At 41.3% G+C, this 18513-nt stretch overlaps 1 protein-coding gene across 1 annotated transcript; it reads left to right on the forward strand.

The window, feature by feature from the left end:
* Nucleotides 1-6052: 6052 nt before the first annotated feature.
* LOC137250510 (uncharacterized) lies at nt 6053-17893 on the forward strand. Its single transcript, XM_067783451.1, has 6 exons — nt 6053-6230; nt 11321-11429; nt 11505-11668; nt 11751-11885; nt 11942-12149; nt 17207-17893. Exons 1-6 carry the CDS (start codon nt 6204-6206, stop codon nt 17515-17517), a joined length of 954 nt encoding a protein of 317 aa, XP_067639552.1. The 5' UTR covers nt 6053-6203; the 3' UTR covers nt 17518-17893.
* The last annotated feature ends 620 nt before the right edge of the window (nt 17894-18513 follow it).

Here is an 18513-nt window from a genome sequence, read left to right on the forward strand (position 1 = left end):
ACTGGACGCTCTTAGGTCGTCAAGGGAATCAGACCACCAGGGCGGCTTGCCCTTCCCCCTATAAGTTTTCAGTGGGCACGACTGTTGAAAGGCGCTATTGCTTGCCAAGGTGAAGTTTTCCACCAGACCGTCTATTTCAGATTCGGCCAGGTCCGAATCTACGATAGGCGCCTCAGGCAATAGCTCTCCCAACTTCCTCCTCCTATAACATATTACATATACAAATTCCCTCATCTACAATAAAAGTAAATAAAGACTCACCTCTGGTGTTCGTATCCGAGCTCCCCCATATGCTATGGTGTGCATTAGCATCGGCACCTATGATTACGCCAACACCTCTCCGTCTTGCTTCAGCGATGATTTCGCCCAGTATCACCGGCGGTGGTGCCGTTACGTCCCCATGGGGCATATACGCTGAGACCACCCACAATTCGTTACTGCCTCGCTCGAGGCAGACCGTGGTTACGTCAGCATTGCTTAAATTAGAGAGAATAAAAGCTTTAAATTCCTTTTTAATAAGCACACAGGATCTAGGCCTACCTGCCTCCCCATGCACCAAGGTGTTGAATTTTCCCGTCCTTAATCCAGAAATTTTTCCGCCGTTACTACTCAGCCACGGCTCCTGGACAAGGACTATATTCACTCCGCCTTTCTCAAGACAGAGCAACAAGTTTGCGGAAGCCGCCTTAGAATGCTGAAGATTGATTTGACGGATTTCCATCAACACCACCCTTCCTCTTCTGCACCCCATTCTTGGCGGCTTCGCCCTCGGAGATTAGGAGATCCTCCTCCCCCCCAAACAGACGACTTACACTGATGACGGATCCCGCCATCGATGATTCGCCCTCGGAGGCTAGGAGCTCCTCCTCTGCCCTACCAGCCAGACGACTAGCACTGATGACAGATCCCGCTATTGACGGGACGTCAACAGTACTTTCGCTGTCCAAATTAGCGGGGTCAGCATCCACAATCATGGGTACTTGCTCCCCTGCGGACGCCTCCACCTCCCGAACAGTCTCTGGGGGAGAGGAACCATCTCCCCTGGAATCGGCGTGGTAGATTTCGAGAACCACACGCTCGAGGCCATAGGAGATAACCCCCCTCGTGTCAGAGTGAGGACCGGTGGACTCTGCGTTTAGCAGAATCAGCACTTGCCGACGTGGCCCAACAGCCTCCTCTACTATGAGGACCCTCCAGTTATGCGTCGGAAGGTTCGGGTTGCAGTAACGCATTAATTCAAGTATTTTCTCCGGCTGAGATGGCCCGGCAGGCAGCCACACCCGAGCCCTCGGTCGAAGGGGGAGATCCCTCCGTTCCACGGCCTCGAGTCAGGCTCCCCTCCAGACCTCCCCAACCAAAGAAATTATTTTCTTAAAGATACCGGCCGACCGCTTGTCAGCACAAGTAATCAGTCTAAATCCATGATACCACCCCGAGTATTCGAATAATGGCCGCGTACCTGGGCTCTCCATAACAGCGGTCATATAGGCCGCCGATATGGCGCTGGCGACCCACGGCCACTCCTCTCGGGAGATGGCACCATCCTCCCTACTCCTATCCAGGACCCCGAGGGTGATGGGGCCCGCTCGTTTAGCGATTTTGCTAAACGAAATTGCGTCCCCACCTCCTCGGGCCCTTTTTGTCGTTGAGGCATTCCGCTCATCCGACCTTTGCCGATTCATAGCCCCCAAAACCTGCTGCTCACCCGCATCGTTCGACACCGGTGTGTGGTCGTCGCAAGCTACGACGCTCCTGGCCCACTCCAGCGTCCGGGAATGCTTCTCATAAATCTGAGCTGCATCCCTTCCGCCGTAGCGCTCCAGGATCTTCTCAGCTAGGCGCCGATCACCCAGAGCTTTCCTACACGGCGTCGATTGCCTACCTTTCCCGGCAGGCTTCGACCCCAGGGCTCCCGTTGGGAAAGCTCCTCGCGAAGGGCTTCCTTACTAGTACTGGGCTGGTCCATCGCATTCGCCGGACCTCTGCCTTTCCCTGTCACAGCCTCATATGGGCCTGCATTGGGTGTCGATTTCGACACCCCTCCACTACCCGAACTACCCGTACCTACGGGGTTTGAAACCAAACCCCTGCGCTGATCCGTCTGATCAGCCCTTTTGACCCGCCGGGAACTTTCCCGGCTGGAAGCGACCTGCTTCGGAGCACTCTCCGCACCTGTCGCGTCCCTCGCACGATGACGACCTTCGCCGTCACTCCTACCCTCCTTTTTGTTCGTTTTTGTGTCCATTCTAAGAAGTCCCCCCTCAAGGCCGCTATCCGGAGCCGATTGTGTAGTCGCCCTTCAACGGTCCTGTGGTTATCTATGCTGCGCAGGGAGGCCACGCGAGGGTTGACGCATTACCTTATGGGTAATGCGTTCAGAGCCAGACCGGACGCAAAGCGGGAAAATCTTCAACCGCACCTACACCACCAACTTAACGGCGACGGAGCCGGAACGTACCTTGAGGCCCGCCACGGTTTTAACGGGACGTGGGCAGGTGCAGCATTAGCCTACCAGCCATTTCGATAGGGTTTCACCCCGACCTACTAAGGTGGCAGAATACTGCACCTACCAGCCCAAAGTCATCAATTCCTATCCATAGTCAAAATCAAGTCCCTAACAATCCAGTTCGTCACCGTTGAGTACCGATCTTGACCCTTAACAGGGTCCTCCCTCCCCGAGCTCGGCACAATGACTCAGGGGTGCGGATTTTATCGAGTTGTCCTCTCTAGATCCGCCATTATCAGTAGAAGCAGGGGCACCTCGTGCAGGACGTGACAACCAATCACGTGTGACAATTCGTCACTATGGCCGGTCTAAGACTGATACCAGTCCCTGATCCAGAGCCTGGAACCACGTATGATATCCAAGCCAAGTATCTTAACCCCCCAGCTGAGTATAAAAACTTGCACATTAATTTGAGTTATGTGGGCATAGATGGTAAAGAAAAGACGAAAAGCACTCAAATAAATGGCGGACTGAAGCATTAACCCCCCTATCAAACAGTTCTCGTTCGCTGTGAAAAGCGAAGGAGGAGGCTACAGTCCTGTCAAAACAACGTGGTCAAACCCGGCAAACACAGTTTCTAATGTTAGAGAAATATTTTAATTTTACATTAGAATTCTAATGTAGTTCTCTAATGCAATTCGAATGGAAAACTAGGTCAGAGAACTAGGTTAGAATTCGACTGTGAAACAATTCGAATAACACTAGAAATGCGATGTTATGATTATTGTCGATTATTTGCACGACATGATCACTATTCTTATTGTCATACAAAAAAAATAAAAATAGTGGAAATATTACAAGTTGCGAAATAAGTTTTTTTTTTATTTATAATAATAAATACTAGTAAGTGAAATGAAAAAACGTTAAAAAAGGAAAGCGAGCAGATTATTGAAGTGCTATTTGAATGGCATGAAGAAAACGCTTCCTCATCCGTACCTCAAACCAACGCTGAGCTCAATCTTTAAGTACGTTTTTAATTTATTATAATAGAAAAAGCCTTTGAAATATGTTCATTCTTAATACATAAGATTATAACCAAATAAACGTATTTCATATAATGAAACAATGAAAATTTCGCTGATTTTAAATAATTGAACTTAATTGCGCATCACTTCAAAATTCTCATTAGAAACTCATTAGAATTTGACGTTAGAATTCGATTAGAATTCTAACCCTTTTCTCGATATCGAGAACGAAGTCCCCTTTTTGTCGAGAATGCTATAATTCGCGACAGTTTCGCATTTCGTCCTCTAACCTTCTACCTTAGAGAAATATATGAGAATTCGATTCGTCTTCTAATCGTTTTCTAACCTAAATGTTTGTTGAGAAGCTGCTAGGGGTTGTCTTCTTATGACGCCAAAACATCAACTACACAACGGGATGGGTGTATACCCCATAAAGTAGAGAAGTGAAATGCTAAACCAATAACTTCTCTTTTATTTGCATAAACCTGGGAAGTGATCCAAGAGTGCATGAAAAGGCGCTCAGCTGCTGAACCCTATTTACAGAATCCAATACCGGTAACTCGGGCGTGAGATAAAAATAAGACAAGCACTGAATATTAGACCCACAAAGTTACTCTTATCACTAAACAAAAAAAAATAGGACTGCACGCGTTCTTACAGGACACTGATTTTGGCATAAAGCGCACATACATTAGAACCGGTCAGTGCCAACAGATGTAGGAAGTGCGTCGAGAGCGTTTTGAAGTATGAAACGTATATATTGCATTTTTGTTCTGTGCTCGCTAGATTTAGAAGCAGCAAGTGGGAGGGTCTCTAAGTATTTGCCATGCGGATAGAGTTATTCTAAAACACAGGTCCTAGTTTTTCTTATGGTTTTCAGTCGTCGCACATTCTCCGGTTAACACTATGGATAAATTTAATTCCTGATAGCTCAGCCTCTTTTGTATCATGGAAGTTGTTGCGTGACGAGATGAAAATGAAAGATCTTAAGACGCGTAGAGAGACGTAAAATAAGAAGAATGATGATAAAAGGCGTGAGTGCGAGAAGCTCTTCCATTGTACACTAACGAATCGTAATCGAAATGTAGAGCCTATTTAAGTTACATATTGTAACGAATTCTGGGGATTTCTGATTATTATGAAACCTTCTACTAACGTTCGAATCGCTAAACTGTTGAATAAATCACTCCAATATTCAGTATTGCAAACTGGTCTTTATTTAGATAACTTTGAGGGTAGTACTTCACAATTATACTTCATAATAAAAAGCGTGTTTAGGTCAAAACTGATTACTGATTACTCAGCTTGCGCTGCTTTTATACTCTCCGTTGCTTCGTTCGCATATTTCTCCTAAGGTCTAGACGTTTCACCTTCTAGAACTTTTGTATCTCCTGCTTGGTTACCATCTATATACATGTATATTTGTTGTTTATGTTTATCTTATAGCCATATGCGGATGTATGTGTGAGTAACTACTTTGGCTGATGATTGCATGTGTTTGTGAGTATCTCTTGGTTTCCATGTATGCATGTGTGTAAATGATGATTGATTTGTCCATGTACACAAGTGTGGCAGCTTGCTATATTGTTGTTGTGCCTTTATTTACTAAAAACATAGTGATGCTAAAATTCGCCACAATATGTATGTACGAAATACTTACCGCATTACCAAATAGTGAGTGGGTGTTAAATCTGATCCTCCCATCCCTGGCAATGGAAAAATATACTTCACACCACCCAAATATGGTAAAGTGGGAATGCAAATATCAAACAGGAAGCAACAGAGTTTATTAGAAGCACTTATCACATCTTGTGCCAAGTAAAGTCAGAGGAGCGCGTGCCCCTAGATTGAAACTTGAGCGATTCATGAGAAAAAATCAAATAAATGTGGAGAAGAGGACCATCGCCAACGCATTGTCTTGGCCTTATAAATGCAGCTATGGATCGAGTAAGTTTACTATCGCCCAGATTTCCATGGCATGAAAAAACCATGCTGGCATTAGCTGAAACTATTAGGTTTACCAACCACGCCGTTAGTTCCCGCCTGGATAAAAAGGTGACACAGTGATTCTTGCGTTGAACGAGGCCAAGACAAAGCAATTTCTTCAAGCATATAATCGGAGCACATGAAATTGAGAAGCACATAAATTCAATAAGTCTGTCTTATACCTGCCCTAATGCAAGTTTCGGAATCAATGGCTCTATTAAGTAAATGAGCTGACCCTGCAGTATTCGAGGAAGACGTACAATAGCACAATCAATGATGCAAACAGAAAACTGTCAGTCAAGATCTTAAAATTTCGAATCGATAAACGTAAGTGAATCTCGTTAGCCGGAAAAGGTTAAGCTTGCTTAAGAACTTATTAAGAATAATAAATGCAGTACAATCGCCTTATTATAGTATATTCCGACAGCTAGAGCAAGCAACATTTGCGCACTAGTTTTCGGCCTAAACCTCCTCGTAGGTACATGGTAATATGCACATATGCTAACATTTCTGAGTAATTTTTCGCAACACATTTTACAATAAAATAATTGAGCGAATTTGTTATTGTTTATCAGTTTCGATCGTTAGATAGATCAGTTACCGGCAGGTCGCGACTCAGTAAAGCACAACAAATAACTTAACGCTATTTACATAAAATAAATCTAAAGCTAATGCTGTCACAGTTTGGCTTCTTTGCATACGAATAAGTTTTGTTGCCTGTTGAGCACAAAAACAGCTAAATTGCAATGGAGCATAAAGTTCAAAGCGACAAGGTATGACTGTACAAATTGTTTGTTTGCCAGTGATAACAATGTGTAAAAACTTTTTAAAGCTGCATTATTCTTTACTTTAAATAAGAAATATTCCGGATGAAAAAATTTCCAAAAAAGATAATTTTATATATTTGCCAAAGAGATAAATACGTTAGTATGAAGATCACGTGAAAATCTATTTCATGTCTAAAAGACTAATGTTTTTAATTAACGCCCAGCTGTTCAAATTCGCGCACTAAAGTGGTCACAATACTACAAAAAAACATGCGTATAATAACTAAAGGGCCAATTAATGGTGACTTATAACCACATAACCATAACCAGATAAAACAGCTGATCGAACCTACCTTATGGAAATCAATGTAACCGATTAATGGTGCCATACCATAACGCTAACGCCATAACCATACCGTAGCCAACCAATTGGTTTTTGGTTTCTCGCCATATCCATAACCTAAAAATATTTGAGTTGGTGAATTTAATAACTTTTTGTAGATTTTGTTCATTGTTTTGGATACGTTATGACTAATGCTACGTTTCCACCAAACCCAAACTCCGTGTTTGACAACTCTTTTATGCAAAATATCTCTTGGCAGAAATGCAACTTTTGATTTTTGCTTTCGCATTATTGATACCGAAGTTAAAACGCATTTTTCTATAGCTTTCGCGATATTTTTAGACATGTTTTAACAGCCTTATGGAACTGGCAAACACGGAGTTTGGGTTTGGTGGAAACGTAGTATAAGAGACTTATATTATTTTGTTTTCTTCATATTTATGAAATTTTCACGATTTTTAGGTTAAGGCACCATTAATCGATCACATTGGAGATGGTTATGGATATGAGTATGGTTACGACTATGGCGTTAGGGCTAAGGAAGTTTAATTGGCCCTTTAACGGAGGATAGCATAGCTTGACTCTAGCACATTTTCAACCTCGGTCTCGGTTTCATAGTTTTTAGATTTTAAATCTTTCTTTAATTTTGACTTTGATTTACAATTTAAGTTCGATTTTGACAGCTGTACAGGATTTGATGTAGATTTTGATTTCATTCACTTGTCAATCACACATATTAATCGGTACAGTGTTCGGTTTTAATTTCCCTGCAAAAATCGTTGGATCATGTGGTCCACTGGAGTACTTACCATTATGCTCCACTGTAATGCAGCAATGGACCAACTCATATTTCTACACGAACACATTGTAAGCCGATCATTGCTCGTTTTTAACGATTGTAATCACTACACGATGTTTATTGGACTGTGGGTACTCCATGGATTACTCTGATGTAATGCGAAGCTGGAGTATATGGTCCAGTCCTAGGACATCGCAATGTTAATTGGACCATATTTTTTGTATGAATTGTGGTTAATTTTGGAGTACTCGGTTGGTCCATAGCGAGTACTCCATACATGCATGCATGGAGTACTCGTGATTTTTGCAGGGTTAGGCATCGCTGGAAGTGTTAGCTTGACTACGCTTCCAGATTCGGCCAGTTTAGTCTCTGCTTCGGTGTTTGGTGCGGTTTCATTGCACCTTTGGTTTTGACTCCCGCTTTGGCGATGTTTGCCATATCAGATTCAGTTCTGTTGGTGGTAATTCAGTTTTGTAATTGTTTTCAAAATTGGTGCTGACTCCTACCTTACCATACTCTTACTATTTCCTTTCTTTATTATACTCTCCTTTCCCTTCTTTTTCTTTGCTTTGCTTCCCTTTGTTTTCCGTTTTCTCCCGACATATTATTTTCCTCTCCTTTCCTTTCTTTTCTTTTCTTTTCTTTTCTTTTATTTTCTTTTCTTTCCTTTTCTTTTCTTTTCTTTTCCTTTCCATTCCTTTTCTTTCCTCTCCTTTGCTTTATTTTCCTTTCCTTTCCTTTCCTTTCCTTTCCTTTCCTTTCCTTTCCTTTCTTTTCCTTTTCTTTCCTTTCTGTTCCTTTCTTTTCTTTTCCTTTCCTTTCCTTTCTTTCCTTTCATTTCCTATCCTTTCTTTTCCTTTCCTTTCCTTTCTTTTCCTTTCCTTTCCACCACATTTTTCCCCTTTCCTTCGGGTTTCCGCATTTATTATTCTGATTTTATCTGTTTTCATTTCCATCTCAACCATGTAGTAACAAGTAACTGTAAGCTTAAAGGGTTGCTCGAACCGTGGTTTGTCTTTTCAAAATATATTTCGAAATTAGACCCGGTTTTTCGGTGTGATTTTAAACTCCAATTAAAGTTGACTAAAGTTTAACTCTACCCCTTCGGCCGCTTAAGCTGAGATGAGCAGCAAGATTTTATTTTATCAAACAAAGGGGCAAAGTTCTGGTCAACTTTGACTAGAGTTTAAATTTGCACTGAAAAACTGGACCTTCATGAAATTTATTCCAAATAATAATCCGGCTGCTGGTTAAATTCCATTCTTGAAAGTTAATTTCCGTTTTGTTTCTCTCTAAGAACTTTGGCACGTAGTTCAAAAAATATACCTGGTGTAAACCAGCGTGATTTTCATATATAGCACCTTCTCTGGTCCCTCTGCTATATTTCCCGCTTTGACACCTGAGCAGGAGAAGTGAGGAGAGAGCTCAAAAGAGATTTGGTGCTACCGACTGGGGCAACTTGTTCATCGGAATTAAGGGAGTAAGTTATTGACGTATTGATATAAGAATTGCGGGGATGGTTGAGCGAGCTCTGTCAAAGTGGCCCATAAGGTAACAGAGCTGAGCTCAGTCTACATGTCCCCTCCGCCTAGTTTTGCCGCCAACTGAAACTGGAAAGTCTCTAGTTAACCTAGATTTGTACGTCGACACTGTGATTGATTATTTCCATATAAGATAGCGAAGGAATCAACGCGTCAATTCCATTACACTCTTGCAACATTTCGTAAATGAATCGCAAATGAATAAGATTTCCACAGGATGCACAGTGGTAAGAAGCTGCTTATGCATCATACACTATATGAATTCTATACTCCACTCTCGAACTGTCGTTATCGTGAAGTGCAAATATATATAGGTGCTTTAAGAAAAAATGCGCTCAAAAGGCTAGAGGATAATTTTGGATAATAACAGAAGATAATAAGGCCGGCGAAAACTATTTCAGTATGCCGTCGTACCTAGATAATGGAGGAAACACCCCCTTTCGTTGTTAATACACATCAGTTCCCCCAGCGGGCTAGGGGGTTTAGGTATGGCTGACAGGTATACCTGTTTTAAGAGGCGACTAAAATACCAAATTGATTAAAGGGGCAGCCGCCGTGGTGTGATGGCAGCGTGCTCCGCCATCCACACCGAAAATCCTGGGTTCACGCCCCGGGCAAAGCAACATCAAAATTTTATAAACAAGTTTTTTCAATTAGAAGGCCATTTTTCTAAGCGGGGTCGCCCTTCGGCAGTGTTTGGCAAGCACTTCGAGCGTATTTTTGACATGAAAAGCTCTCAGTGCAAACTCATCTGCCTTTCAGATGCCGTTCGGAGTCGGCATAAAACAAGTAGGTTCCGTCCCGCCAATTTGCAGAAAAAATTAAGAGGAGCAAATTGGAAAAGAAGCTCGGCCTAAAATATCTTCGGAGGTTATCGCGCCTTAAATTTACTTATTTTTTTTATTCAAGGGGTTGTGTAGCATAACCCTTTCAACCGGTTGCCAGCGTAATATATAGCTTCTTTAACATCCAAGGCTCTTGAGATCCCAAGTTCCTCATGGACCTAGGTGTGGGTGGGCGGTTTGGCCTTGAAGGTTTCATGTGGTCATATTAAATCGTTCCCGAAATGGTCGGGCTAGTACCTTAATGGTGCTTGTTACCGAAACGTACCGGTACTGCATCCGGCAAAGGACCTTCGGCAAACATCGATAGCACTCCCCAACACGTTTCCTTGGCAGTAGGGTCTAGCGCAAGAGCATTCCTTACCATCCCCCAATGACAGTCAATCTATTTGCAATGCGAAAGCGCTCGCATGGAAGACGTCTAGCGAAATATGTAGTAGGTTTGGCGTAAATATAAGAGACGAGAACTACTCAGCTTTGAAGTATCATTGAATATTTGTCGACTTACATTAGTGATCAGCTCCCACTTTCGACGATTCGGTAGATTTTGGGGACCTTATTCTCCTATTTGCTGAAATAAATATGCACCGCCATCCTGAGATATGTATATTACGATACCTGATGGAGAACAGCAGCTGCAAAGTGGTCCCAAGACGTGCTCTTTAGAATAAAAACTAGAAGCTAGATAATTATTCCACTCAGCTTTTACCAGGACGAATCGGCGCAGTTGGAACTCTTTGCATCATCAGTTACATGTCGATTGGCATTGAAGGCCACAACATCAGACCCTTTTACCTAAAAAGTATTATAGCGCTTAAAATTGTCTTTACTGGGCCATGCTAGATAACTTGCCTTATGCCCAAGAATTATCAGTATACATATATATCTGCTATAAAACATTTCGCACCAGCAACTTTTATACGTCTGTGGAGGTACTAACTTACAGCTTCCACAAATTTATAGGAGAAACGTGGAACATCTATAACAAACAGCCAGACCACCCTCTCCTCCAACGCCTGGTTCCGTAATGTGAAAATTGGGTTGGAGAAGCTGTGCATCTATAAAACTTTGTATTGCGCTGAACAACCCTTTGAATTCGAGCGATATTGATTCGTCCAACTCATCATCTGTAGTCCAGGACTAACCACATATCGGTCAATCTGCTAAAAATGCATGAAAAACGTGAAGCAGATGTGTTAATCCTCTGGGAATCCTTCGTATTTTATTAGGTTTTTTGGTTTATCAAAGATAGAACAAATCTATACATTATGTGCTTCAGTGCAACTTGTCATACCCCCCGTCATAATTAGCTACGTTTAGGTACTAATTAGTTCTGAGTTTCTCAATAAAACATATGGAACAGGCAAATTTAAAAAGATTTTTATAGTTTGTCAGGAATTTGAAAGTCAAGTTATTCACATACATAGTCCCACCCGTCACTCTTAGAAAATATAAATTTTTCGTGAGAATCACACACCTAATTCGATTCGAAATGTCCTACCCATATCTAAAGAATGTCTTATATAGACCTGTGAATATATTCACACTTTTAGTTTTCTAATCCTAAACAGACAAATGTTATTCAACTTTCCAAATCATACACAAATCTAAATGAGCTCACAAGGCGCGAGAAACAAAATATCTTCAATTCGTTCGATTTAGTATTTTGTGATTGTGATGGTAAGTAATATACCTAACATATTATAGTAAATGAAAATGAAATTAAAAATTCGAATTACATACTCCCACTCGAAGGCGTCATTTGGCAGACAATCTATGAAGCATTGCCCGGCGTAACGGAAGCCATAGATTATCTTAAACGCGAGGGCAAACAAGTCACTTTCGTCACAAACAATAGCATTGTATCTATTGATAAGCAATTAAGTAAATTCCGGAAGTGTGGGTTGGAGGTGAAAAAGGTAATTGAAAACATGACGCGCCAAGAATTTGTTGCCATCTAATTTACATTCATAATGTTGATCCTATTCTTCATACAACCAGCACGATATTGTGCATCCAGCTCAAACAATATGTAATCACCTAAAATCTATACAGTTCAATGGACTGATCTTTTGCCTCGCAACGGATGTTTTTAAGACAGTGCTCCGAGATGCCGGCTTTAACTTAGTTGATGGTGTGGGTATTTACTGTAAATTAACGGAAGCATTTAATTGGTGAATTTCTGGTTCTAGTGTACTACTTTCATTGAAACCACGGATGAATTGCGCGACGCCGTTTACAGTGACGATCCTGTGAAGGCGGTGATCATTGATGTTGATTTGAATATGTCCGCAGCGAAATTGATGCGAGCTCACTGGCATTTGACAAACGACCCTGAATGTTTATTTTTCGGCGGAGCAGCTGATACTTTAATATCGTTTCATGGAAAGGATGTTATAGGTAATTTTTCACAGGATTTTTTTTAAATGTTGTTGTTGCTGTTTTACCTACAAGGACACTCACCGAAGGCTTTCGGGAGTGTTCTCAATCTTAATGGTCATTTGCCGTATATAGGATCAGTACGTTCTGGTTACGATTACCATTAAGCTACAAGTCCAACTATTTCGAAACGATTTAATATCGCCACATTGAACGTTCTACGCTTTCCCTCTGGGAGCTTGGGGTCGCCAGAGCCTCGCCTGTAAAGAAACAGGATTCGGTGTATAATGGAACGATTTTCCGTCAGCCCGTGTCAAATTTGGTTTCACGACAAACCGGTTGTGGCATTGTGCCATCATCAGTGTCGATTTTCGTTCTGATCTGTAGTTGTCATTTGTCTTGTATTTATAGTTCGTAGACACATGAGCAGGTATTGTCAAAATTTATGCTTGTGTATATTTATATGTATGCGTTGTGTGTTTATTCAGAACTGAGGGTGGTTTTTGTACTCAGCTGAGCAGAGGTCACAGAGTATATTAACTTTGTTTGCATAACGGTAATCCGTAACGGCATAAACTAATCGAGATAGATATAGACTTCTATATATCAAAATGATCTGGGCGAAAAAATAAATTCATTTACCCATGTCCGTCCGTCCGTCCGTCTGCCCGTCCGTCCGTAAACACGATAACTTGAGTAAATTGTGAGGTATCTTGATGAAATTTGGTATGTGGGTTCCTGGGCGCTCATCTCAGACCGCTACTTAAAATGAACGAAATCGGACTACAACCACGCCCACTTTTTCGATATCGAAAATTTCGAAAAATCGAAAAAAGTGCGATAATTCATTACCAAAGACGGATAAAGTGATTAAACTTGGTAGGTGCGTTGACCTTATGACGCAAAATAGAAAATTAGTAAAATCTTGAACAATGGGCGTGGCACCGCCCACTTTTGAAGGAAGGTAATTTAAAAGTTTTGCAAGCTGTAATTTGGCTGGCGTTGAAGATATCATGATGAAATTTGGCAGGCACAATGCTCCTATGACTATATGTGCGCTAAATAAAAATTAGCAAAATCGGATGACGAACATGCCCACTTTAAAAAAAAAATTTAAGTCAAATTTGAACAAAAAATTTAATAACTTTACAGTATATATGTAAGTAAATTATGTCAACATTCAACTCCAGTAATTATATGGTGCAAAAAAATACAAAATTAAAAGAAATATTCAAAATGGGCGTGGCCCCGCCCTTTTTCATTTAATTCGTCTAGAATACTTTTAATGCCATAAGTCGAACAAAAATTTACCAATCCCTGTGAAATTTGGTAGGGGCATAGATTCTATGACGATAACTGTTTTCTGTGAAAATGGGCGAAATCGGTTGAAACCACGCCCAGTTTTTATACACAGTCGCCCGTCTGTCCTTCCGCTCGGCCGTTAACACGATAACTTGAGCAAAAATCGATATATCTTTACTAAACTTGGTTCACGTACTTATCTGAACTCACTTTATCTTGGTATAAAAAATGCCCGAAATCCGTCTATGACACGCCCACTTTTTCGATATCGAAAATTACGAAAAATTAAAAAAATGCCATAATTCTATACCAAATATGAAAAAAGAGATGAAACATGGTCATTGGATTGGTTTATTGACGCAAAATATAACTTTAGAAAAAACTTTGTAAAATGGGTGTGACACCTTCCATATTAAGTAGAAGAAAATGAAAAAGTTCTGCAGGGCGAAATCAAAAGCCCTTGGAATCTTGGCAGGAATACTGTTCGTGGTATTACATGATGTTCTGGGTCACCCTGGTCCACATTTTGATCGATATCTGGAAAACGCTTTCACATATACAACTAAGGGCCACTCCCTTTCAAAACCCTTATTAATACCTTTAACTTGATACCCATATCGTGCAAACACATTCTAGAGTCACCCCTGGTCCACCCTTATGGCGATATCTCGAAAAGGCGTCCACCTATAGAACTAAGGCCCACTACGTTTTAAAATGCTCATTAACACCTTTCATTTGATTTCCATATCGTACAAACACATTCTAGAGTCACCCTTTGGGCCACCTTTATGGCTATATCTGGAAAAGGCGTCCACCTATACAACTAAGGCCCACTCCCTTTTAAAATACTCATTGACACCTTTGATGTGATACCCATATCGTACAAACGCATTCTAGTCACCCCTGGCCCAACTTTATGGCGATATCTCGAAAAGGCGTCTACCTATAGAACTAAGGCCCACTTCCTTTTTAAATGCTCATTAACACCTTTCATTTGATTTCCATATCGTACAAACACATTTTAGAGTCACCCTTGGTCCATCTTTATGGCTATATCTGGAAAAGGCTTCCACCTATACAACTAAGGCCCACTCCCTTTTAAAATACTCATTGACACCTTTGATGTGATACCCATATCGTACAAACACATTCTAGAGTCACCCCTGGTCCACCTTTATGGTGATATTTCGAAAAGGCGTCCACATATAGAACTATGACTCACTCCCTTTTAAAATACTCTTTAATACCTTCCATTTGAAACCCATGTCATACAAACACATTCCAGGGTTACCCTAGGTTTATTTTGCTAAATGGTGATTTTCCCTTATTTAGTCTCCAAAGCTCTCAGCTGAGTATGTAATATTCGGTTACACCCGAACTTAGCCTTCCTTACTTGTTACTCATCGATTTGTGTGGCTGAATGAGGCAGGTAAAAGTCAGTAATTCTAGTCGTTTGACCTACTTTGTGGGGTTGTTGCTTTGGTGCGTTTATTGTTTTGTATTTGTTGTTGTTGTTGTTGTAGTGATAAGGAAACTCCCCGAAGGTCTTGAGGAGTATTACCGATGTTGATGGTTCTTCGTCGGATGCAGATCCGGTACGTTTCGGTACCAAGCCCGACCATCTCGGGAACGATTTGTTATGACCACATGTGGCCTTCTTGGACATACCGCCCTTCCACCCCCTAGATCCATGAGGGGTTCTGGCTCGCCAGAGGCTCGGCTGTTAATGAGACAGGATTTGCCTTGAATAGGTGCGGTTGACAATTGGGTTTGTAGTAGCTATATATTGCGCTGGCAACCTAAAAGGGTTGCGCTACACAACCCCTTGAATCTCTTACGAAAGCCATACCTACCGCGGGTATATTCTGACCCCCTAACCCGCTGGGTTATTTGTTGTTGTGTGTTTGTCTGTTGTACCTGTGTGATTACTTTGTTTCTTGTAAACAGGATTCGCGACCGGTACGTGTGGTTGACAATTGGATTGGAGAAGCTATAAGTTGCGCTGGTAACCCCTTGAAAGGGCTGTGCTACACAACCCCTTGAATCCTTTAAAAGTCTTTTAATTATCATTGCTTTTCGGTTAGTACTAGCCAATCAGACAACCATGCTTTTTATAGTGGAGCACAGAATATGTCAGCTTACTGTTCTGGAAAGCACTACGGGCCCTATCCAATGCTCGGCAAGCTTTATATAAGTATTTATGCTATTAAAATCTTAACAGGACCGTTGAGAGTCGATAAAAGACTAAGGACCTGGCCAAGTTAAAAGAAAAACTAAAAGTAGAGTATCACACTTCCTTCCAAATCATTATTATTATTATAAATTGAGGTGCTGGAGCTACAGAAAAAGCAAGTCCGGGTGTTATACGCATTGTAAATTAACTAGAATATGCAGAATATGACCGTATCTTTTTCTATGGCTTTGCAAAATTCATTAGAATGGATTTCGACTTGAAAACTTTGATGCACGCTGGAAGACTGCTATTCATCAATAGTTCAGAAAAAAATTTTCTAAAAGCTTCTCATTAAAAATTCACTTGTCTTGCAGAGGACGTTCGGAGTCGGCATAAAACATGTAGGTCTCGTCCACCAATTTGTAGAAAAAATCAAAAACGAGCAAAATACAACTTGGGAGAAACTCCTCGGAGGCATATCGCTCCAAATATTTTTTTACTATCCGTATCTTCTGCGAGCTTCGGGATTCGTTCAGAATATTCCTGGGTCGGAGTATTTTTGTCCAATCGGATAAAGCAACCTAGAAACGATTCAGATGCCAGCGAGGGAGGAGAGCAGGGAGTGTGTATATAACACACTGTTGATCTTTCTTATGTAGTAAATGTGCTCGGGGCGGCATACATCGTCTTGTCCAAAGATAATAAATGTACTTCAGGACAAGGTAAACAGTGGTTCACGATATACGGGGAACTAACACAGCCGTGGTTTCTCAGAACTTTGAGCCGTTTTATCAACAATCCAGTCACCATGGAGGGATGGCCTTAGAGAGCCCTCGTAGTTACACTGAGCGTTTGGCATAAACTATTGCCTATAAGGATCCTGACTCTTTACTATAGATGACGCATCGTTTGCTTAACTTTTCATGCTTGGCGCATATCATTGAAGCATTGGTCGGGTAGTAGTTTCGGACCGACTCTAACTCATGACAGAAAATCCTCCTTGTCTATCTTTGGTTCATCTGTAAACAAGTTCACCAGATCCTGCCTTAGATTATTTTCTCACCTCACTGCTTTCTCCTAGGTATATGGGTTGTGCGACAAACATCCGGGACAGACACTAGCGCACATTTATCTGTATTGCTAGTGATTAAGTTTAAGGTGGTAACAATGCCGGAGTGCCCATCTAGTAAATATTCACGAAACTTAATTCCCACTGGGTTTACAAGGCAGATGAGTTTTCACTGAGAAGCTTTCCATGGCAGAAATACACTCCGATTGTTTGCCAAATCCCTGGTGAAGAGCGACCCCGCTTCGAAAAATTTTTTTCTAATTGAAAAAACGTGTTTCTAAACTTTTAATGTTCGAACCCAGAATTTTCGGTGTGGCAGGCGAAGCACGCTACCACCACACCCGGCGGCTGCCGCGTTCCACAAGACTACCATTGGATACAGCTAGTGCACCACTCTTGCAGAACCCCCACCATTTGCCAATGGCTCCACGGCAACATTAGCTAGGTTCCATGACAGCTTGTTGTCAAGTATAATCTCTATGGATATGTTCAGAGTGTCTGACAAATTTTCTAACTTTGGAATTTTTTTCATAGGTCCTGGACCCTACATATCAATTGTCGAAAAAACAGCGAAACGACAGGCATTAATTTTTGGCAAACCTGGCGTAGCTTTACGCGACGTTTTGATGCAACGGTATAATATCACAAATCCCCAACGTATCCTTTTCATCGGTGATAGTCTTGTGACAGATGTGCGCTTTGGTAAAGTATGTGGATTTCAAACTTTATTGGTACTTAGCGGTCAAACAAAGCGTGAAGATTTGCAATCGAATAGGGAGCACATGGAAACGCCAGATTATGTGGTTGACTCTTTATCGGATCTGAATGGATTTCTTACACAGTGATACAATAATGAAACACAAATATTTTTAATTAAGGAAAGCACATAATTATAATAAGAAATACAAAATTAATCCATTTTTGTTTGCACTAAGATAATACGATCCTGAAAAGTAATATAAGAGTAAAGCGGATAGCCCAAAATTTTAATACCGGTATCTTCTACAAATAAAAAGAAGTCAGATTCTTTCTCTTAGATTTTGGCCGAAAGGAGATAGTGATTCGAGTTGATACTGGATTATTGAATCCTGCTCATATCAAAACCACTGGCGACATGCCAACTTCTATCACTACATTGTCGATTTGGTTTATGTGTTTTCGGCCATGCTGCGCTTACCGGCGAAGTCGATCAGCCTCAATCCATAAGATAAGGTCATGCAAGCTGAGCTTTCCGATTGACAAATATACCTTTCGCATAGCGGCGTTGGAGTCGTCAAACACGGTTCTTAAATTATGGTAGGTGCAGCGCTCATATAGATTACCTCCAGGTGCTCATATGTACGTTTCAGGCGTTGGTTGAATGCGTTCTTCTTCACCATTGTATATCTTCTCCGTTGGTGCATGGGCACAGATGAATGAAAAGGAATGCATTTTTATCTAACACTGATAATGGGGGAAACGATCATCCAAATGGGTGAACGACTCAACTTGGTAACCAAGGTTCTCTCCAATGCATGACCACACAAGTAAATATCAGACTTATTGAGGATATTATTTCCCTGTACCGTCCATCAAATAGGTGAGCGACTCAACTTCGTAACCAAGGTTCTCTACAATACATGACCACACAAGTAAATATGATGGTCTTATTTCCCTCTACCGTCCGTCAAATTGCTTGGTTTGGCGGTTGTGTCAGCTTGTGCATTCAAGAAAACATGGCATGGAACTCTCACCATAAAAAAATGCTTTCGATAAAATGTACCAGAAAAATAACATTTCACCTAGGATATAATTTATGCCAGGCATTAAAAAGAAAAGTGTTGTCGTTAATTGTTGATGAA

This window comes from Eurosta solidaginis, chromosome 4 (genome assembly GCF_040869045.1).
Source record: "Eurosta solidaginis isolate ZX-2024a chromosome 4, ASM4086904v1, whole genome shotgun sequence".
Lineage (NCBI taxonomy): Eukaryota > Metazoa > Arthropoda > Insecta > Diptera > Tephritidae > Eurosta > Eurosta solidaginis.

Coding starts and splice junctions, on each gene's coding strand:
- LOC137250510 (XM_067783451.1), top strand. CDS start 6,204: ATGGAGCATAAAGTTCAAAGCGACAAG. Junction 6,231..11,320: donor ATAAAGTTCAAAGCGACAAG/GTATGACTGTAC, acceptor AATCCTAAACAG/ACAAATGTTATTCAACTTTC. Junction 11,430..11,504: donor AGTATTTTGTGATTGTGATG/GTAAGTAATATA, acceptor TCCCACTCGAAG/GCGTCATTTGGCAGACAATC.